The sequence below is a fragment of the Rutidosis leptorrhynchoides genome, chromosome 6 (genome assembly GCF_046630445.1).
Source record: "Rutidosis leptorrhynchoides isolate AG116_Rl617_1_P2 chromosome 6, CSIRO_AGI_Rlap_v1, whole genome shotgun sequence".
In the NCBI taxonomy this organism is placed as follows: domain Eukaryota; kingdom Viridiplantae; phylum Streptophyta; class Magnoliopsida; order Asterales; family Asteraceae; genus Rutidosis; species Rutidosis leptorrhynchoides.
In genome coordinates, this window is record NC_092338.1 from 175,179,310 (window position 1) to 175,204,199 (window position 24,890).

At 32.6% G+C, this 24,890-nt stretch overlaps 1 protein-coding gene across 1 annotated transcript; it reads right to left on the reverse strand.

Moving 5' to 3' along the window:
* Window positions 1–23,338: 23,338 nt before the first annotated feature.
* On the reverse strand, window positions 23,339–24,301 carry LOC139854268 (uncharacterized). The gene is made up of 2 exons (XM_071843583.1): window positions 23,986–24,301; window positions 23,339–23,913 (listed from the first exon to the last, which is right to left on the reverse strand). The coding sequence occupies exons 1-2, from the start codon at window positions 24,299–24,301 to the stop codon at window positions 23,339–23,341; spliced, it is 891 nt and encodes a 296-aa protein (XP_071699684.1).
* Between the last annotated feature and the right edge of the window lie 589 nt (window positions 24,302–24,890).

The window sequence follows — 24,890 nt, forward strand, 5'->3', positions numbered from 1 at the left end:
TGGATATAGTATGAAATGGTATGCATACTGTCAACTTTCGATGTAATGAAAGTTTGTCTTTTAAAAACGAATGCAATGTTTGTAAAATTTATCATATAGAGGTCAAGTACCTCGCGATGTAATCAACTATTATGAATTGTTTGTAATCAATATGGATTTTGTCTAGATGGATAAGGACGGGTCAAGAAAGTTGGTATCAGAGCGGTGGTCTTAGCGAACCAGGTCTTGCATTAGTGTGTCTAACTGATAGTTGTTTAGATGCATTAGTGGGTCTGGACTTCGACCGTGTCTGCATGTCAAAAGTTTTGCTTATCATTTAGTGTCGAAAATTACCTGCTTATCATTCTTAGTCTAGACACTTCTTATTGCATTGATTGCATGAATAATGTAGAGACAAATTCAGATCTTAGCGTATCTATTACTGTAGACTTTGTCTGACACGTTTCCTTAATTTCCTCCGTAATCTACGGGATCTTCTGTACTATACATAGATATTCTATGTAATCAGAATATCATCCGATATCCGAAAATCATTTCATAAAATCCTTTACCTAACCGTGCAAGATGAATTCCGCAACCAGTTCAAGTTCGTCGGATGCCGATAACTATTCCGATATGGATATTCACTCGAGCTCCAAAAGCAGTGTAACCGGAATGGATCAACCGATTAGCCATCATCTATTCTGGATGAATTGGGGCTGGGTTCATAGCCTCCTCAATCATTGGAGACAAGAAGAAGGTGATCCTTTTCATCCACCACATTGCCCTCTTGGCGAAGAACCTGAAGCACTTACCGGCGAACCTGTCCGAAACACCATTTTCTCTCTCATTTCCAGAGTATCTCGTCATGATTATATACTATATCAAATTTTAGATCTCATTCATCCGCTCATTTCGACCGACAATCATTCCGGAATAATAGAAGAAGTCAACGAACTTCGCGCTCGAGTAATCAATTTGGAGAATATGGTGCAAAATTTACCAGCTTCAGCAACATCACCGGCACCAACAGTACCATCAATAACAGCACCAGTACCATCAACAATCCATACCTCAACATCTCATTCTGTACCTCGAGTATAATCTTCGTTCTACGTATCGTTCTACATCATTGATCTTCGTTCGACATGATGAATATGTAATCTCTAGTGTTTTAAAGATTATATATTCTTGTTCTAACGATAAATCAAATGAGTTTAATATCATATTAACTCATTAAATCCATGATTACATCTGAAGAAAATATATATGTATATATGTTTTCATAAAGATTGTAATTGAAAATTCTTTTGTACAAACTGTTAATGATGAAAATATTTTAACGGGTAGGTAATACCCGAGGAATATTTAGATTTCACATTAATAAGTTACACTATACATTCTTCGAATCTGATTCAACAGTCATTTACTATCCTACTTACAACCACCGATATACGTATCCGTTCACCGCAGAATAACCATTTTCATTCAATTTTATATTTGGATTTTGACCTATCAGAATCCAACAAGTAGCATAACGAAGAAAACATTTGACAAAATAAAATTTGTTAGAAACAAACAAAATAAATATGAGAAATTTTGTTAAGAAACCACGCTAACAAAATCCTAGCTAACTGTTCCTAGCTAACTGTTAATTCCTTATTGTACATTTATTTATCGCAATTTATTTATTGCAATTTTAATTCTCGCAATTTTATTTATCATCATTTAATTTTTGTTATTTATTTTACACGCTTTATCGGGACACGTATACAATGTTTTGACATATCATATCGACGCATCTATATATATTATTTGGAATAACCATAGACACTCTATATGCAATAATGTTTGAGTTAGCTATACAGGGTTGAGGTTGATTCTACAATAATATATATACTTTGAGTTGTGATCGAGTCTGAGACATGTACACGGATCACGATACGTATTAATTAATTCGAATATTATAAACTATATATAAATTATTGAATTTGTAACTGTGGACTGCTAACTGTGGACTACCAATATTGGACAATTAAAATGAATTAAAATATTAATTATAACATATGAAACTAAATAATTCTTCAAGTTTTCCACTTGATTTCATCTTAAACATCATTTGTATCTTGACAATTCCAATCTGCGTTCAAACCTTTTATGATTCTCAAAAACACCCCAATCGAGAGGATAAACCAACCACACTTCATTTACAAAAGGAAGAACTTATGCATATGGGCATGCACCTGAAAAACTCTCAGAAACTGAGTAAATGTCTAATACGTAGCTGTGCTAATTCCTTTAGCGTGGTTATTACCGAAAATAACTTTGCAATTCCTTTTCAAATTAGACAGTTTTGTCACAGCTTCAACAAATCAATTTCGACTTTTCATTCAAATAAGCTCGATTAGAACCTTGATGTATAAGTTGCCTTTCGTCATCGTTACCGATGAACCGTTTATATTCCACCACATTAGCAGTAAGCTTACCAGCAACTTCATTAATCTTGGACTTTCTGAAAAATCATTACATTCAGTGAAACCCTATAATCTACTCATTTACATCTTATAACGAGAATTACTATACCAATTACCGGGAATTAGCAATCAGTATTTTGAAATCTCGCAGCATGTCTACATCAACAGTTATAAGTATACATATAACCTTATCTCTTAGAATTATGACCTTCCATTCTGAAATTCTGAAAAGCACCCAGTCCACAAATCAATACTTCAAATTCTAAAAAAGCTGAATACAGCAGCAAAAACTGTGCACGACCTTAACAGTCGAAGGTATAAAGATAAAGAATAAGTGTGTTTGCAAAGCTCAGAAAAGTTGGAACTGAAAAACGGATTAAGCAAACCATGAAGGAGGCTGTGGACAAATCACAAAGACTAAACCTGCCCTCAAAGAATCCAAATGATTCAGTACCTGCTGAAGTCATTAACGAATACCTTGCTTCCGACTCTAAACTCTTGCAGATAAATTTTCTTCATCATCCATCGATATTAGAAATTCTAAGATATCATCGTATCTTTCTTTATTAATATCCTCAATATTTCTGAAGATATCTTCATAAATATTCTCGTCTGATATTAATTATCTCTCTGCGCTATCTGTATTATATCATAAAAGGAAACTGTTTTAGTTTCTATATTCTGTGAACCTTCGAATTTAAAATATGAACGTTTTTTAAGTAGTGTTGAAAATTGATGCATGAGTTAGTATAATATAATGACACTTGATCAACGTGATTATATTACAGTAAGTCATGCTGAGTTTTTAATGAAACGTGATGATTCACAGATTATAACGTCATCATGTACCATATTACACGACTCTTACATTCTACCTAATCTCTAAACAAATCGAGAACATATTTTCTTAATAGTTCTATCTTTTCTCTTGAATACTGGTAATTTAACCAATCAAGATCGTGCTATTACAATTTCTCTCTTAGAACGTTAGTCATGTTCATTCGAAACTATATATTTACGAATTCTGAACCATTATTCGCTTGACTTAAAGTCAGGAAGAGAAAACAAAAGTATGGAAATCCAAAATATAAAGGAAACGAAGAGGGTGAATTTATAGTGAAATATCATATAGATAAATCAAGACAGATTATCGCATTTAATCAAAAAGAATCATAATTTCCTTAAATCCCGAAGAATCAGATCCTATTTAGATTTCAAAGATTTCTTTAAAATCCCTTGAATTCCGGAAAATCCACCGTGACTACGTCAAAAGTTAAATCTCTATCTCAATCTTTTGTGATAGCTTCACTCATACATTTCGAATAATCAAATTGTTTTATCTGTATTACTCAATGATGATAAAATTGTATTTCATCAATTCATATTCGTCATGAAAACATATTTATTGTTAACCATGACAACCACACTCAAATTTCAGGACGAAATTTCTTTAACGGGTAGGTACTGTGACGACTCGAAAATTTTCGACCAAATTTAAACTTAATTCTTATATGATTTCGACACGATAAGCAAATTCTGTAATGTTGAGTCTCAAAATTTTTAACTATTTCATGGAGACATTTAACCACAGACTGTGCCCGATGATTCATGAACTATTGTTTTTAAAATAAAAATGAATATATATATATATATATATATATATATATATATATATATATATATATATATATATATATATATATATATAAAAGTATATATAATAAGTTGAAATAATGAGGTACAACTTAAATCAATTGGAATTGAAAATGTAAAATACTAATAATTAAGTTACAATTAAAATGAATATATGTATAAATATATATATGATATTATTATGAACCAATATATGATTCCTATTAATAATTATTGATATAATGTAATAAAATAAATAAATAATAAATATTCAATAAAAGTTGTTATATAATATATTACATGATAAAAAATTACATAAATAATAATATATACATAATTGTTGAAGTAGTATTATTACTTTCACTATATTTAATAAAATATATAACAACATTAATAATATGATGATATAAATATAAAACTTGACACATACATATTGTTATATTATTATTATTATTATTATTATTATTATTATTATTATTATTATTATTATTATTATTATTATTATTATTATTATTATTATTATTATTATTATTATTATTATTATTATTATTATTATTATTATCATCATATTATATTACTATTTGACACATACATATTGTTATATTATTATTATTATCATATTAATATTGTTATAATTAGTATCAGTATTAATATTAATGATATTATTGTTATAAATCTTATAATTATTATTATCAGAAATATTATTTATTTGTTAATCTTATTTATAAAATTATTATTAATATAATTAGTATTATTATTACATTATTTAATTATTAGTTATTAATCATTAATTATTAGAATTATGAATATTATTATCATTAATATTAATTTTATTATTATTATTACTTATATACTTATTATTAGTATTAATACAAGTATATATTTTTTAATACAAATTAAAATCAGATGCATATACATATACCAAATACAGTACGTGTATACTCAGATACATATATTGTGACGATCGCTCCAAATCCATATGGATGAACACGTCATTAATCGATTTCATTGCGAGGTATTTGACCTCTATATGATACGTTTTGTAAACATTGCATTCTTTTGAAAAGGCACACCATAAATTAATATTTAAATCAAAGGTTTTCGACATCTGATGATATCTACATATAGACAATCACTGTAAATAATAGTTTACAATAGTACTTCCGTTGACAATGCAGTCAAAATAAGATACATGATGATGATTTGGTGAATGCAATGTTTATTTGAAAAATATGTCATGTAAGACTCCATGCACATAGCTTGTCTAACATATAAGCAAACAGCGGAAGTCTTCTAGGGAACCTGAGAATAAACATGCTAACAAGTGTCAACACAAAGGTTGGTGAGTTCATAGTTTTAATATATCGTATAATCTGTATATAAAGGTGGATCACAAGATTTCAGTTGTTTCATCCAGAAACGTTTATCAAAATATTCTACGAAATTGAGCACCCTGGTAACTAAACTTAACGTATATATAATTTGTACCCTTTGTATAATCATCTTAATAATACACACAAACCAACGTGTACGCTTCTCAAATAGAATACGTCCGTTAAAAGGCTAGTGCTCTAGATCGGACGGGGATATCAAGCCCTATGGATCCATATACTACTACTCGCGCCCACCAGTTCTTATAACCGGCAGTTACTAGTTACCAAAGCTAAGGGATTTTCGGTTCAAACTCAGTATAGAATTTAGTATGTACTTATGTCCATTGTGTTTAAAATAAAGTGCATGTATTCTCAGGCCAAAAATATAGATTGCAAAAGCAATTAAAAAGGGAGCAAATGAAACTCACCTTAGCAGCATATAAAGTCGTTCACCAAAATGTGACTGAAACTCAGATTACCAAATAATCGTAGATCTCAACCTAGAGAACATATGTTGGTCAATAAATGTCTATCAAGCTAGGTCAGGTCATAGTGTATAACAATCCTAATGCTCGAGATCGACATACAAAAGTTATCCAAATTCGTTTCAAAAAGTCAATTTTGACAATAATTCAACAAAACAAGACGTGCCTTATATATGGATTCATTTACTTGGCTGATAATATTCAAAAATCCAATTTATCAATCTTAAAAATAAGTTTCAAAAGCAATTTCAATTAATGTCAATCATAATTCAGTTGATCACATCTTTTAATTCGTTCACCGAAATTACGCGATTTCTAAATGAAAAGTTATTGATTTTTCGCCAGCTTTCCAAAAACATGCATATCATATACCTTTTATCAGTAATATATGTATTTACTTCGTGATTCATCATAATTGTTTAACGACAAAATTTAGCATACAAGCATGCATAAATATATATACTCGAGTACTAGACATGGATACACAATTAATATATAAAAGATAAGATATGAATGCTCACGTATCAATATTGTGATCCAATATTGCAGGAAAGTACGTAGACGCAACAGAGATGATAAACAGTAGGTTTGTCTTGCGAATAATACCCATGAATATTACCCATAACTTCCATAGTTATAACCCATAATTTCCTTAGCTCTATCCCGTTTGAAAACCCATTTTGAAAGTGACACGCTCATGACCTCGTCGTAGTATTTTATGTATAAATAATAATAATACTAATACTACTAATAATGATAAGATTAATAATAATATTAATCTTAATATTAATAATAATAATAATAATAATAATAATAATAATAATAATAATAATAATAATAATAATAATATATAATTTAAATATATACTGAGTAAAATGATTGAAGAAAAATAACTGAACGAAATCGAGTTTTTATAGTATGTGGCCTGCTACAGTACCCCATGCGATCGCATGAGTTTTCAGTGTTTTTGCCATGCGATCGCATGGCCGCCTTATCCGTTTTTGTTTACTAGTTCGTCGACATCAAATAGTGTACTGTAGCAATAGTGTTTACTGTAGCAAATAGTGTTTTACTGAGCAAATAGTGTTTTAATGTAGGAAATAGTGTTTTACTGTAGCAAATAGTGGTTTTCACTGTAGCACTGTAGCAAAGTACGGTTTCACTGTAGCAAATAGTGTTTTACTGTAGCAAATAGTGGTTACTGTAGCAAATAGTGTTTTACTGTAGCAAGTCATTTTTACTGTAGTAAATAGTGTTTTACTGTAGGAAAGTCGTTTTTACTTGTATATATATATATATATATATATATATATATATATATATATACATACATATAATTGTTCATGAATCGTCGAGAACAACCGAAAGGTATTTGAATATATGAAAGTAGTTCAAAAATTTTGAGATTCAGTTTTACAGACTTTGCTTATCGCGTCAGAAATGTTGATCATACAAAGATTAAGTTTAAATTTGATTAGAAATTTTCGGGTCATCACAGTACCTACCCGTTAAAGAAATTTCGTCCCAAAATTTGAGTGAGGTTGTCATGGCTAACAATAAAAATGTTTTCATGACGTATATGAGTCGATAAATAGAGTTTTATCACCGTTGAATAATATGGATAAAGCAATCCAATTACTCGAAGCGTATGAGAGAAGTTATCGTAATCGAGTGAAATGGAGAATAGAGATGCGTCTTATCTCTTGACGTAGTAACGATTGATTTCCGGAATTTAAGGAATAGAAAATCTTCATAATCTAAATAAGATTTGATTCTTCGGATTTTGAGGAAATTAAGATTTCCTTTGATTAAATGCGTAATCTGCCTCGATTGCTATGTCTGATATTTTGCTATAAATTAACCACTTCCGTTTCATTATTTTCATCACTCCTACATCTTCTTCCTTAATTCATACTTTCAAAAGATTGTGAAAATGCTTCATCCAGTTCTGATTCTTGATATACTCCTAACTTTTATATCTGTCATTCTTCTTTTTCATCTACCACCGGAGGAAGTTATTTTCTTCTACCATTACCTTGGGGTTATAGTGTTTTTCATTCTCCCGTGTCTTTATATTGCTATACGCATTGATATACATGGTTTGTAAATTTCGAGGTTGTTATCGGGCTTATATTCTCCTTTATATTTCGGAGCTTCATGCTTTCGTTTTCTCTTCCCGACTTTAAGTCAAGCGAATAATGGTTCAGAATTCGTAGGTATGAAATTTTGGATAAACAATACTAACGTTCTAAGAAAGAAATTGTAATGGCACGATCTTGATTTGTCAAATTACCAGAATATCTGGAAAAGACCGAATTATCAAGAAAAATAATTTCTTGATATGTTTAGAGATTAGAATGTAAGAGTCGTGTAACATGGCACATGATGAGGGTGGAATCTGTGAACCTTTATCACGTTTCATTAGAAACTCAGCATGACTTACTGTAATATAATCACGTTGATCAAGTGTCATTATATTATACTAATTCATGCTTCAGTTCCCAACACTACTTCAAAACATTAAATTTTTTTCGAATTTTTCAGATGTTAGAAACTAAAATAGTTTCTTTTATGTTATAACACAGATAGCGCGAAGAGATGAATGATTTCAAATAAGAATGGTTATGAAAATATCTTCAGAAATATCGAGGATATTTATAATGAAAGATATGATGATATCTTAGAATATTTAAGATAATGATGATGATGAAGAATATTGTCCGCAAAGGTTTTAGAGTAAGGACCAAGGTATTTACTAAGGATTTCAGCAGACACTGAATTATTTAGATTCTTTAGAGGCAGGTTCAGTCTTTGTGATTTATCCACAGCCTCCTTCATACTTTGCTCAATCCATTTTCCAGTTCCAAACCTTCTCTTTTTCTCAGCTTTACCACCATACTATTCTTTATCATTAAACTTTTGACTATTAAGGTCGTTTACAGTTTTTTTTTTTGCTTCATCAGCATTGTTCCAATTTCAGAGAACTAGTTCATAGTTTGGGATGTTTTTCAGAAACTTCACATTCGAAGTATGTAAATCTAGAAGATAGACATTATATGTATATATATAACTGTTGATGTAGAATTGCTGCGATATTCGAAATACTGATTGCTAATTCCCGGTAGTTGATATGGCAATTATTGTTACAAGACGTGGATGAGTACATGATAGGGTTTCAATGAATATTATGATTTTTCGAAAGGTCAAAGATCAATGGAGTTGTTGGTAAATTTACTGCTAATGTGGTGGAACATGAAAGGTTTCCCAGTAACAAGAACGTATATATCAAAGTCACAATAAGGCTAATATGAAAAGTCGAAGTTGGTTGGAAGTGTGATAAAACTGGATACTTTGAAAAGGATTGCAAGATTATTTTCGGTAAAAACAACGCTAAAGGATCTTGCACAGTTTTGAAGTCAAAGTATAGCTTTGAAAGATGTCGAGATCTAAGAATGATGTCACCGGTTCAGAGTTATGACTTGGATTCTGATCCGTCAAAATGTAATCGAATTTGTATGAAAACGATTGTATATCGTTGTGAGCATTGTTAATAATTTTTGAATCAAAGTTGAAGAATGTACAGTATAACATATTAATTGTGAACTTATATATTTCCCGAGTATTACCTACCCGTTAAAGATTTCACAATTAATACTTTGTACAAAAGAATTTTTATTACCATTTTTATGAAAATATATGTATGTATATTTTCTTCAGATGTAATACAGATTTAATGAGTTAATATCATATTAAGCTCATTTGATTTTCGGCTTGAATTAGAAATGAATAATCTCTAAAATATTAAAGATTACATAATCTTTGCGGAGTATTTCGCTAATGAAATCAATAATTCATTATTTATTCTTATTGATATTCCTTGGTGAAGGGTGTTGATATTCGTGGAATTCTTGCAAACTTCGCAAGGTGCAAATGATGTTTTCTAGAAAGTTTCGAGTGCATCGAAGATGAAAGTGTAAAATCAACCATATTATTGAATAATACACTTGGTTTATTATGAAACGAAATTCATTGGATTGAAATAGAGATTGTAGTTAACGAAGGTTAAGTTGTTAACGAAGGATGTACATCATAGCATATTAGTAATATGAATTTAACCGAGTAGTATTTACCCTTTTTCAATTCATACTTAATAGCTTAGTACGAAAATATTTATGATGGTTTTAAAATATATATAAGATATACATATAAATTCTTCAGAGGGAATGAGTTAATATTTCATAACTCGTTGATACAAATAAACGCGTTGTTGACTTGTAATAATATCCACAGTGCTTTCTTGAACTAGCGGAGCTTGTGATGTTAGAGGTGCTGATGATTCTAATGATGTTGACAGCACTGACTGTGCTGGTGAGGCTAAGGGTACTATTGATGCTGTTGGTAAAACAAGTCTAGCTTGTACCTTACTCATCATTCTTGTCAGGGTTTCTATTCTTCCTTCTATTCATCTGATTTACGGTTAGAACTGGAATAAATAATCTCTAAGATTTTAGAGATTACATAATCGCCGTAGAATATTTCTTCGATGAAGTTATGAATCAATACTTCATCATTTATTGTTGTTGGCACTCCTTGGTATCTACGGTGCGTATGATGTTGATGTCCGAAGTATAGTTTTTAGATGTGATATTGAGGTATAGGATGCGGATGTGGTTATTGGTGGTGGTAATGGTACTGTTGTTGTTGATGATGGTGGTACTGGTTATGCTGCTGGTGCTGCTGCTGGTGTTTGTAACCTTCGCACCATATTCTCCAAAGCCACTACCCGAGCGCGAAGCTCGTTGACTTCTTCTATTATACCGGGATGATCGGTGGTTCGGACGAGCGGACGAATAAGATTTAGAATGTGAGATAGTATATAATCATGACTAGATACTCTGGAAATGAGAGAGAAAATGGTATTACGAACAGGTTCGCCGGTAAGTGCTTCAGGTTCTTCGCCAAGAGGGCAATGTGGTGGATGGAAGGGATCGCCTTCTTCTTGTCTCCAATGACTAAGTAAGCTACAAACCCATCCCCAATTCATCCAGAATAGGTGATAGCTGATTGGTTGATCCATTCCGGTTACACTGTCTTTGAAATTCAGGTGAATATCCATATCGGAATAGCTGTCGGAGTTTAAGGAATTTGAACTAGATACGGGATCCATCTTGTATAATTAGAGAGATGATTTTTTATATGAATTAGATTATAGAATTTAGTTTGGTATTCTTCAATACATAATTTACATATGTATATATAATAACAAATTCCATAAATCACGGAGAAATTTTCGGAAGATGTCTGGAAAAGTTTACAGTAACAAATACGCTAAGATATGAATTTTTGTCTATACACTATTTATGCAATAAATGCAGGAAAACGTGTCTAGACTTAAGAATGATAAACATGTAATTTCCGACAAGAAATGATAAGCAAAACTTTTAACATGCAGACATGGTCGAAGTCCAGACTTACTAATGCATCCTAACAACTATCAGTTAGACACACTCATGCAATACCTGGTTCGCTAGGACCAACGCTCTGATACCAACTGTGACGATCGCTCCAAATCCATATGGACAACACATCATTCATCGATTTCATTGCGAGGTATTTGACCTCTATATGATACGTTTTGTAAACATTGCATTCTTTTGAAAAGGCACACCATAAATTAATATTTAAATCAAAGGTTTTCGACATCTGATGATATCTATATATAGACAATCACTGTAAATAATAGTTTACAATAGTACTTCCGTTGACAATGCAGTCAAAATAAGATACATGGTGATGATTTGGTGAATGCAACGTTTCCTTGAAAAATATGTCATGTAAGACTCCATGCACATAGTTTGTCTAACATATAAGCAAACAGCGGAAGCCTTCTAGGGAACCTGAGAATAAACATGCTAACAAGTGTCAACACAAAGGTTGGTGAGTTCATAGTTTTAATATATCGTATAATCTGTATATAAAGGTGGATCACAAGATTTCAGTTGTTTCATCCAGAAACATTTATCAAAATATTCTACGAAATTGAGCACCCTGGTAACTAAACTTAACGTATATATAATTTGTACCCTTTGTATAATCATCTTAATAATACACGCAAACCAACGTGTACGCTTCTCAAATAGCATACGTCCATTAAAAGGCTAGCGCTCTAGCTCGGACGGGGATATCAAGCCCTATGGATCCATATACTACTACTCGCGCCCACCAGTTCTTATAACCGGCAGTTACTAGTTACCAAAGCTAAGGGATTTTCGGTTCAAACTCAGTATAGAATTTAGTATGTACTTGTGTCCATTGTGTTTAAAATAAAGTGCATGTATTCTCAGACCAAAAATATAGATTGCAAAAGCAATTAAAAAGGGAGCAAATGAAACTCATCTTAGCAGCATATAAAGTCGTTCACCAAAATGTGACTGAAACTCGGATTACCAAATAATCGTAGATCTCAACCTAGAGAACATATGTTGTTCAATAAATATCTATCAAGCTAGGTCAGGTCATAGTGTATAATAATCCTAATGCTCGAGATCGACATACAAAAGTTATCCAAAGTCGTTTCAAAAAGTCAATTTTGACAATAATTCAACAAAACAAGACGTGCCTTATATATGGATTCATTTACTTGGCTGGTAATATTCAAAAATCCAATTTATCAATCTTACAAACAAGTTTCAAAAGCAATTTCAATTAATGTCAATCATAATTCAGTTGATCATATCTTTTAATTCGTTCACCGAAATTACGCGATTTCTAAATGAAAAGTTATTGATTTTTCGCCAGCTTTCCAAAAACAGGCATATCATATACCTTTTATTAGTAATATATGTATTTACTTTGTGATTCATCATAACTGTTTAACGACAAAATTTAGCATACAAGCATGCATAAATATATATACTCGAGCACTAGACATGGATACACAATTAATATATAAAAGATAAGATATGAATGCTCACGTATCAATATTGTGATCCAATATTGCAGGAAAGTACGTAGACGCAACAGAGATGATAAACACTAGGTTTGTCTTGCGAATAATACCCATGAATATTACCCATAACTTCCATAGTTATAACCCATAATTTCCTTAGCTCTATCCCGTTTGAAAACCCATTTTGAAAGTGACACGCTCATGACCTCGTCGTAGTATTTTATAGATAAATAATAATAATACTAATACTACTAATAATGATAAGATTAATAATAATATTAATCTTAATATTAAAAATAATAATAATAATAATAATAATAATAATAATAATAATAATAATAATAATAATAATAATATATAATTTAAATATATACTGAGTAAAATGATTGAAGAAAAATAACTGAACGAAATCGAGTTTTTATAGTATGTGGCCTGCTACAGTACCACATGCGATCGCATGAGTTTTCAGTGTTTTTGCCATGCGATCGCATGGCCGCCTTATCCGTTTTTGTTTGCTAGTTCGTCGACATCAAATAGTGTTACTGTAGCAATAGTGTACTGTAGCAAATAGTGTTTTACTGAGCAAATAGTGTTACTCGTTTTCACTGTAGCACTGTAGCAAAGTACGGTTTCACTGTATCAAATAGTGTTTTACTGTAGCAAATAGTAGGTACTGTAGCAAATAGTGTTTTACTGTAGCAAAGTTATTTTTACTGTAGCAAATAGTGTTTTACTGTAGGAAAGTCGTTTTTACTTGTACATATATATATATATACATACATATAATTTTTCATGAATCGTCGAGAACAACCGAAAGGTATTTGAATATATGAAAGTAGTTCAAAAATTTTGAGATTCAGTTTTACAGACTTTGCTTATCGCGTCAGAAATGTTGATCATACAAAGATTAAGTTTAAATTTGATCAGAAATTTCCGGGTCATCACATATATAGATATATATATATAAAATACAGTATAAATATATATAGATATAGATAAATACGCATAATAATTAAGAGAATCAAAATTCTGTTCATGTTACTTTCATACTATTTCTGATTTATGAAATTCGTACAAATCAGAATCTTGACAGTGGGATGAATCCAAGTTTCTGTTAGCAATCTCATTCAGTTTTATATTTTTTATTTTATTTTTGTACCAGATGAATGAACCTGTCGACTAGTAGAGCGATATAGCAAACGAATTTGGTCAGTAATATTAGTTAACTCATTCTGTACTTCATCACCATTATCAATTAAAATCACTCCAACCCTTTGTCTGATCGAATTTTTAAACAGAAATTTCAAAATCAAAATAAAGTCCCCTGTTCTTGAACCTTTTTATCAAAACTTCGAATTTCAAACCAAATTAAAAATCTAAAAATGTAGAGTTGCTAGAAATCTCTTTCTAAAACTGTCTGCAAAGTTTCTGATTCTAATTCGTTCTATCGGGTTCCAATTATCGAGTCAAAGTTTGATTTCAAAAGAGTCAACCAACGTGTTCATAGAAAAATTTGTATTTGTTTTGGTGTTTCAATTCAAATTGACAATCCAGAAAGTGTTTAAGAACGTTTTACCACCTATTTCATGTTATAAGTTTCTTCTAAAACAAGCTGGAACTCGAATTCTAATCTTGAGTTCATATCGAGTCAAAAGTCTGTTATAGTGACATTTTAAATTTCAATCTTTTGATTTAATTAACTTAATCAGTCATTTGTTATTTTGTATCATTTATATAATCTAAAATAAACGAGTTTTAACAGTAACGAATTCGAATTATACCCAAACGATTTGTTTTCTGATGATGAAGAAGAACATACACAAATACGGTTTATATCAAAATAAAAGGGATATAAAATAGAAATCGGGCAACAGCCCAGCTGGTTTAGGGGAGTGACGGGTTTCGAGAAGTCTCGGGTTCAATTCTCGCTTGGTGCAATTATTTTTTTTAGAGCTCCTAAGGTAGTTTTAAATACCAAAATAATAATAATAATTATTATTATTATTATTATTATTATTATTATTATTATTATTATTATTATTATTATTATTGTTATTATTATTATTATTATTATTATTATTATTATTATTATCATTTACATTATTGTTATTATTATTATTATTATTATTATTATTATTATTATTATTATTATTATTATTATTATTATTATTATTATTATTGTTGTTGTTGTTGTTGTTGTTGTTAATATTATTATTGTTATTATTAGTTATTATTAATGCTACTAGTATTATAATTATTAAAAGTATTATAATTAGTATTGTTAACATAGTTATAAATATTATTATTATTATTATTATTATTATTATTATTAAATATCGTTATTGTTAATATTATGTTAATATTAATAATATGACTATTATCATTATCATTTTTAGTTATTATTAAGTAGTACCATTAAGTATTATTAGTATTATTAGTAATACCATTTTTATTAAAAGTAACATCTGTACTATCATTATTATTATTATTAGTAGTAGTATTACCAATATCATTAAAATTATTATGATTACGAAAATAAAGGTTTAAAGATATTGTTAAGGTTATGTGTATAAAAATAAAGATTTCATATACTCAAAAATGTATGTAAATTACATAACTTAACTATATTAATATTTCTATATATACATAAAATGAAAAAAATATATATATAAATAAATAATGAAATTTATAAATTATTAATATAACAAATACCTCATTAACTATAATATATAGATTTATTCAATTACAAGTATATATTTTAATATATATACAAATGATATAGGTTCGTGAATCCGAGTCCAACCCTGCATTGTTCAGTATCGTCGTATGAATATTTTTACTACAAAATATTGTAGAGTGAGTTCATTTGCTCCCTTTTACTCTTTAAATTTTTGAGACTGAGAATACATGCGCTGTTTTTATAACTGTTTCCTAAATGCTTTTGAGATATATTTTTTGAACTGAGAATACATGAACTGCTTTTATAAATAATTGACGAAATAGACACAAATATTCAAAACTACATTCTATGATAGAATTATTTGGATTCAGAGGTTCGATTTAGTAGTTAACAGAGAGATGATTTTGCATTGCGTACGCATTAGCTCCCGTTTTAACTACCATCGGCGGGATTATTTTGCATTGCACGCATGTACTAGCCCCCGATGTATTGTATTGTATTATAGTCGAGTTTGTAGTTGATAACGGAGGGATGATTTTGCATTGCGTACGCATTAGCCCCCGTTTCAGCTACCCTCGGAGGGATGATTTTGCATTGCGTACGCATTAGCCCCCGTTGTAAGAATTATATTATATTAACTACCACGGTGAGATGATTTTGTCATTGCACTATGCATTAGCTACCGTTGGTGAGTTGTTTGAAAGGTTCCGGTGTTTTTCATATGAATGATTTTACAGCAGGAATAGACCTGCACAGATTGTTTTCTAATTATGAGTATCTTGTGGTCTATTATATTATTGAAAATGATTGATTATGAAAAACTAATGAACTCACCAACCTTTTAGTTGACACTTCAAATCATGTTTATTCTCAGGTATGAAAGAAATCTTCCGCTGTGCATTTTCTCATATTAGAGATATTACTTGGAGTCATTCATGACATATTTCAAAAGACGTTGCATTCGAGTCGCTGAGTTTATCAAGATTATTATTAAGTCAATTATAGTTGGATATAGTATGAAATGGTATGCATATCGTCAACTTTCGATGTAATGAAAGTTTGTCTTTTAAAAACGAACACAATGTTTGTAAAATTTATCATATAGAGGTCAAGTACCTCGCGATGTAATCATCTATTGTGATTTGTTTGTAATCAATATGGACTTCGTCCAGATAGATTAGGATGGGTCATGAAACTCACCATTAAAAAACCCCTTAGTCATATATACTTCTGTATTTGTTTTAGTTTCCATTTTTGGAAACCTCTGTACACAAACACATACACAAATGCATCCCTAATCCAAAACCCTAGTTCTTGATTCTCGTTTTTGTGTTAAATCGATTTTGGTTATTTACTATCAGTAATTTCTTGATCATTGCAAGGTTTTTTACATGTCAAATTCGTACTTTAATCTGTGTTTAATTTGGGTTTTATCAAAGTTTCATATCAAATGGGTTTTTGATCAAATCTTGATTTAAAAGTGTTATTTGTGTCAAATTGATGTTAGTAAACGTTTGTATATGAGTTATGTATGTTCTCTAAGTGATTTGTAGTGTCAAAAATAGTGCAAAAACGAGATTTGGGGCTCAAAAAGACAAAAACGGTGACCTGATACTGATGAATAGCTCCCGTACGGTTGCAGGATGCATCCGTATGGTTACGGGGTGTATCCAAGCCATTTTGGGTGCAACCGGGCGTTGCAGGTGCAACCGGGCGGTTGCAAGTGCTCCCGCGCTGTTGCAGTGTGTCAGGTTTTTGGAAAACTTGTTTTGGCGGTAACTTTCAAACCGTAACTCCGTTTTTGATGAATCAAATATCGTTGGAAATTTAATGAAGTGTACTTTCCAATATTAAGGTTTTAAAGTAATAATTCAGACTTTATTTTGGGTCAAAAAGACACGATAGCTTATATGCTTCATTTTACAAGCGTATAAGGGCTGTTTTCGCATGGACACTTATGTAGTCTTGTCAGATATTGAATGTAGAGTTACATAATGTGGTTTATAGTATTAATTGATGATTATCATTGATTGGAGAAGTATACTAACTCAGTAAATGATGTTCTCAGGTGATAAATGAACGAAGAATACTCGGTAACATTAGACCACTGAGTTCTTGCTGGTAATCGGTGAGTGGGACTATCCTTATAGATATTGGTATTTAGTAAAAAGTGTAGTTACTAACCGCTGTTATGCTATTAAAGATTATGATTATCTATATATGCGTGTTGATTACTGTTTTTATTATAAGTAGTAGGTGATACTGCTGTTATCAGGTTGCCTGATTAGATTGAATCTATATGCCTGATTAGGGTACCATGTGTTTATTAGTGATGTTACCTACCATGAGGTTGTAGGTAGTGTATGTGCACATGGGAGAACTGTCCGTGTATAGAAGGGACAGAAGAGGTCATCCGTGTATAGAAGGGTTGGGCTCATTGGTTATTATAATGCAGTAGGTAAACGTCAGGAGAGGTATACTGTGTGACAATAACTAGGGCTATGGGTACAGCTCTAGCTTGATCAGCTAGTAGTTGTAGACGTGGCAGGGTCAATGATCCTCTTGTATTTATAGCCGTTAGTGCTATGTATAGCCGTTAGTGCTATGAGAGTGAATAACTGTGTAGAGCTATTGATACTTAGTGAATAGCTGTGTAGAGCTATTGATACCCTTATTGTATAGCTATGTAAGGCTATGTTGGTGTAGTGCCTTTGGTGCCCTTAGTGAATAGCTTGCTAATGCTATTACTGCTTTGTTAGTTGAACTACCGCCTAGCTCTGTATGTTACAGATGTGTAATGTTATATTATATGATAGCTGTGTAATGCTATGTCCACATGACCATGACCAGATGCATGATCCCTAAAAGCTAGGCTTGGTACTTGATAGTAATATCGGTTGGGATATCTCATTCATTTAGTGTTGTTCTAATCCCCCACATTTTCTCCCCTGCAGGATGTATTGTTTTACATGTTAGGGACGGGAGAAGATAGTCGTGCTTGGGTTATGTTTGACACACTGAAGAACTCTGATGTTTAATATAACTATGTATAACTGTTTTGAAAAGTAACACCAGTTGTATTGTAATATGTAAATGTTATATGATTTAAATATTTCTGCTGTGATTTAAAAAAAAAGAGTACGGTGTTACACGCCAATTTGTGTACGACGGATGCACCTTTTGTAATATTGTAAAAAATTCCCGTTGCATCAAAAGTTTCCATAAATTTTTATAATATATTGGAAGAGATTCACTTGTGTGATTAGATATACCTAGTGACATACGAAGAAAAAAATGACATCACATACGAAACCTTCTTTTAGACATGTTTGGCGGATACTTTAACGTGTCTAAAAAATAATCATCTCATATTCTTTGCGCCGCTACTTCACTTTCTCTCAGAATGTGTATATATACTAGTGTAGAGACCCGTGGAATCATAGGGATTTTAAAGAATTTTTTTTTGAATGATACGTTATATAATTATGTAGATAAAATAACATAATTCATCAAGTTTTACGAAATAGAAAACAACAATGTTTAACTGAATACTCAAAAGACATAGTAAAAATTTACCAAAGAAAGATATTGAGAAAAAAGAACGTCTAATAAGAAACGAAACAACAGATTCATAACATATGGCTTCAATCTATACAATGTAGTTATTTTGGACAATAGTCAACTTATTACTTGTCCTTGATAAAACATACATTTCATAGAAATGGTATGTTTTAATCCTCCATTAAAAATGAAAGACTCGGCTTATAAACTGCACTGCTGAATAATCAATAACTTTATATTAATGGTAAAAATCATATCAGAAGACCATAGTTAAGAAATCGTGATACCACCAACTATTTAATATCCTGATCGTGTTATATTCTTCTTTAGTTATAGTGTACGGTCAACTTTATGGCATAGAAATGGTGTACCAAAAATTTGACATAGAAATCATTTGTGGCACTTGTACAGTCAACTTTAAACATATTCAGAAACAAATCAAATAGAAGTTCTTGAATTTTCTTTTCTCACTAAAACTTGCATGAAAAAGTGCGTCAAACACATGGTTTGTGTCAAAAAAGTGCTTATAATTTGTTTTAGTAACAAAACTTAACATTACTAATACCCATCAGAACAGAAGATTATATAAGCATAAGTAGAGAATACATCAGAACGGAAGATTACATAAGCATAAGAAAGCGCTAATATCATATTTTTTTTTACCTATTTATTACGATAAATGACTGGTTCAATAAGCTTCAAGGGCCAGGTTTCATACACGATAAGAACACCATGTGAATTCTCAGAGGAATTATCTATCATCTTCCTCATTGAAGCCATGTGTACTGAAACATGTTATTGGATATCCGGAAAATCACACATACAATTTGATCAAGCATATTTTCACGAGGTCAAGGTGAACCTACGCTTGAGTGCATAATGGGGTTTAAGGACTAACAACATTTGGAAATCTGACGCATAGTCGTGGATAACCCACATTGGCATCGTTTCGATTCCAACAGGGTGGCCGATTTGAGAGTCCACCAACAACCTAGCATACGAGGTTGAGTGGCCCAAAGACATGAAGGTTTTATAGTTCGAGACATACCTGAAAGTCTTTAAGATCGTAAGAAGCTTTGTTCGTACGATGAAGATTTGTATGCTGTGGTTTACGTATGAGTAAACGAATGAATGTATATGTATTAGGGTTTATGAGCTATGTATTTATAGGCTCATGAATTAGGGTTTCGGTAAAAATCTCTTTCTTAATTAAATGCAATCTTATCCCAACTAACTTTCGTTATTTAAGGAAAAGAATCCGAATTGATTATACCGTACATTCTTCTAGAATGTACTGGATCCTTATGTAAGTATATGAAACTCGCATCAGATGGTATAGGCACACAAGGTGCGACTCTACCCGTGACATTTACCTTTGTGTGCGGTTTTAGGGCTTCGAATGCGCATCCGCACAATCTTGCGGATATGCGTATCATTAAGTCCCCCCAGTTCGATGTTATATACATTGAAATATAGTGTATGACGTCGAACTAGTAAGAAAAAATGTATACACAATGAACCTTAACGACACCTTTAAATCAGATTAGCATGCTTAATAGTGCAAATATAAATCCTAGTTGGATTTCATATGTAACCGGACAGATTGTGAGGTTATTTAAATATATATGCGTAACCGGATACTGTATTAGCATTAAATGCAATGTATGCGTGCAGTCACCAAACTGTCTTTTCGGCTGCATTTCCTGCACTCGAGGTGACAACTGTCACTGTTTACCGAAAAGGTAATGATTGTAATTATACAACCGCCTGTTGATGCTAATGTGCACCGGACCTTTTAACAAGGTATTTAGCTCGAGATTGATACACGTGTACGGCTATTATTATACCCGCGTTACTTTTTGACTCCCGTATTTTCTTTATAAATAGCCTTTTGGCTTTTTCATATCTCACAATGTTTTTCCTTTGTAAATCACTCTACCCTTTTCATCTTCTCTGAAAAAAGCCTAAAAAAGGTATATCTCATACTCTTATACTTTTCCCTTACACGATGTAACCCTAGTTACAAGTTTTATGTATCACACATTTATTGTTTTATCATTGCAGATGAAGTTGGAATCTTACGCAGCCAATCCGACCGATTCCGGTAACCATTCGAGTTCGCCAGCTAGTCATTCAGATACACTGCCTTCATTATACCAAACTCCCAGTACTAGAGGGCTAGGTAACCATAAAAGGTTACATGACGAAGGTATTAATTTCATCCATCGACCTTTTAATTGAATTTCGATGTTAAGATTTTTATACGCCATGCTTATTGTTTTTGCAGGTCCAAGTAGTGTAGTTCATCACTCCAAACGTGCATGTACAAATCCAGAAGATTTGTCTCTACTTATTCCAAATGCCAAAGAATTCATGAAGATTCCTGTTTCAGTATTCGCCCAACAATTTTCTTTTCTACAATCCTGCACCCCTCAGCAGTTAATTCAAAAGTTTTCCACACTCTCACCTACCGAGGAACTGTACATGGACACGCAAGCAACGCTGTTCAACTTTTCCAAGGACCTCAATCGTTTTCAACTCAAATCTGCTGCGCTCGCTCATCCACCACCGCCGTCATCCACAGAGACTTCCTTGCAGCAAGAAAACGTAAAACTAACTGCTCAGCTGGCGGTTGCGGTAATTGCGCACAAGTAGGCAGAAGAGCGAATCAATGTTATGATGTATAAAAGGCAACAAGAGGAGGATCAGCATATTGCTGAGAAACAGTTTATGGAGTCGGAGATTACATCGCTGGCTGCAAAGCTCAAAGAGTCAGAGAACCATGTCATCTTTTTAAATGAAAGCTTTAGTAACTGGATTGCATCACAGGAGTCTTGGGTCACGAAACATGAAACTTTAAAGGTGGAGTATGACATTCTCTACAAGGGTTTACCTAACCTTGTTCAGCATGCTCTCGACTGCAAAGCCGTCGAGCGGCAATTTGGTGCAGCCAGGGTTGCTGCATGTGCATATGAGCGAACCCTGTTCTGGAATGTTATTCGCCAGGAACTGTATGTACCCCCATGATTCCCCCTATATTTCTGAGTTGCTCGTTGATGGAGCCAAGGAAAAATGTGAGGAAGCTTGTTCCTAACTTCAACAAATCTCGATCCCCCGTCTTCAATTTCTCATTAACGATCCAACCATCTCCACGCAGGAGATAATTATTGACAAACTCAATTGAGTTTGTTAAGCTATCCATGGGTGGCTTGGTTTTGCCAATGAGGGATGAGCCTTGCAGTCTTGGAGGTTTCGCATCCCTATATTATATTTTTCTTTTATGTTGACTGCGGAGTGTGCGTCTGATCGCTGCGTGCGAGGATGGCATACTCTCCTTAGTGTAGGGCAAACGTTCCAACCAATGCCACCCCCTTTTTTATTTTTATATTAGCTTGTATTAGGTCAAATTTTGGTACGTGTCCCGCTTTTATGCTAAGCGGTTGAAAAAATATTTTATGACTGTAATTTATTATCTTTTGACTGGGTATAATTCCACATCTTTTTTGGTTAAAGTGCATATATTGTATCTTTACGAAATCACTACGGCGGTTATAATGATTTGTTACAAAATTATGTATTTAATAACTCTTTATGTAGAATAAATTCCATGACTTCATGACGGGAGCGACCCCTCAATCGTTTCATGATCTTTTTATTCTTGCGCTAACAATCCAATGTTATACGCAACAGTAAGCAAACCAATGCTTATAAGTTTATACTCAAGACTTTTGTAAAAAAATTTATAAGTACGTACACGTATACAATCCAATGTAAATTACCCGTACTATATACAAACCAATGTCTATACTCAAGAGTCTTCCGGCCACGCCAATGTCCGGGTTATTTAAACAAGTAACCAAACTTGTATTTTATAGTCTAGACTATGCAAGTCTCCGTCTTGCGCGGTGTACGAGCGTTTGAAACAAACCAATGTTTTACTACTGTCACCATTAAAAATAGTATTAGTAACCAAACTAAACTATGCCACTTGAGACTCCGAGTGTGTCCCTGTGCAGCTTAAGGGGCATGCAATCAACAAATGTAAAAAAAAATGCACAAGTTATTGGCTTAAATTGCATAATTCAATTTATTTCAAACATATCTTTTGACCAGCACTTAGCTGTCATGTTTACAATGGAAAATAAAAATTCACATGATAAAAACTTTAAATAGTTGTTTGAGGTGATCAGTCCCGCTGCAGTTTTTCATATGTAGCACCGTTTCAGTGTCTGCGCATGCCAGGTGCGCTTTATTGCTCTTCTATCCAAACTTGCTAGACGATACGCCCCTGTATCACTTACGCCAATAACCTTGTAAGGTCCTTCCCATTTAGGTCCAAGCTTACCCGTATCCTCTGCCCTGCTTGCTTCGTTTTTTCGCCACACCAAGTCATCCAATTGGAAAGATAATCGTTGTACGCGCTTATTATAGTAGCTTGCAATTCTTTGTTTATTGATTGCTTCTTTTATGGCCGCCATTTCTCTGCGTTCTTCAACTAACTTTAGATTTTCACGTAGTTCTTCGCTGTTGCTACTTTTATCGAAGGAAGCTATGAGCATAGTTGGCACATTTATTTTGACGGGTATTACAGCCTCGGACCCGTAGACCAAACTAAAAGGTGTTTCATTAGTTGCGCCCTTTGGAGTTGTGCGGTGTGCCCACAAAACATTAGGCAGTTCGTCTATCCAACCCCTTCGACACAATCCCAGCCTTGCTTTGATTCCTAAAACGATATCCCGATTCGTAACCTCACACTGACCATTCGCCCGAGGGTGTGCGACTGATGTAAATATTTGTTTTATATTCAATTCTTGGCACCAATCACTAAATGGATTACCTTCGAACTACGTACCATTGTCGCTTACTATTTCATTTGGTATTCCAAACTGACAGACGATGTTTTCCCACACAAAATTTCGAATTTTCTTGCCCGAAATTGTTTTTAGTGGTTTGGCCTCTACCCATTTCGTGAAATAATCAATGGCCACTACCAGAAATTTTACACCCCCTGGTCCTGCAGGGAATGGCCCCACTATGTCGATTGCCCATTTGCAGAACGGCCATGGAGACGCGACCGGTATCATAGGATGTCGCGGAGCCTTGCTTACCGGTGCATGAAGTTGACACGATTGACACTTGCATATTACCTCTACAGCATCTCTGTACATTGATGGCCAGTAATATCCAAGCCGAATTATTTTGGACGCAACTGTTTTGTATCCCTAAGGCAGAGCTCACATTCCCTCGTGTACTTCCCGTATGATTGACTTCGCTTGAGTTGGATTAAGGCACCGCAAATGAGGTCCCAGAGAAGACTTTCTATATAAAATTCCCTTGTCTAACAGATACATTGGTGCTTTCATCTTAATCTTTCTTGCTTCACTTGAATCTATTGGCAATGTACCTTTGGTTACAAATTCTATTATTGGTGTCATCCAACTCTGCTCCTCTTCTTCAACTGCAGCCGAAACACTGTCTTCTTCAATAGATTTTACTTTAACTTCCTCAACCCAAATTTCTTTCTTAAAATGACTGAATGTTAATGCGGCTAACTTACTTAGCGCATCCGCCTTTTTATTCAGCGTCCTCGAAACCTGAGTTATCTGGAATAAATCGAAGTCAACTGCTAGCTCTTGCACAAGCTTTAAGTATTTTTGCATTGATTCATTGTGTGCTTCCAATATTCCGTTAAATTGGTTTGCAACTAACTGTGAATCAACATATACTGACAGTTCTTTAATCTCCAACTATTTTGGT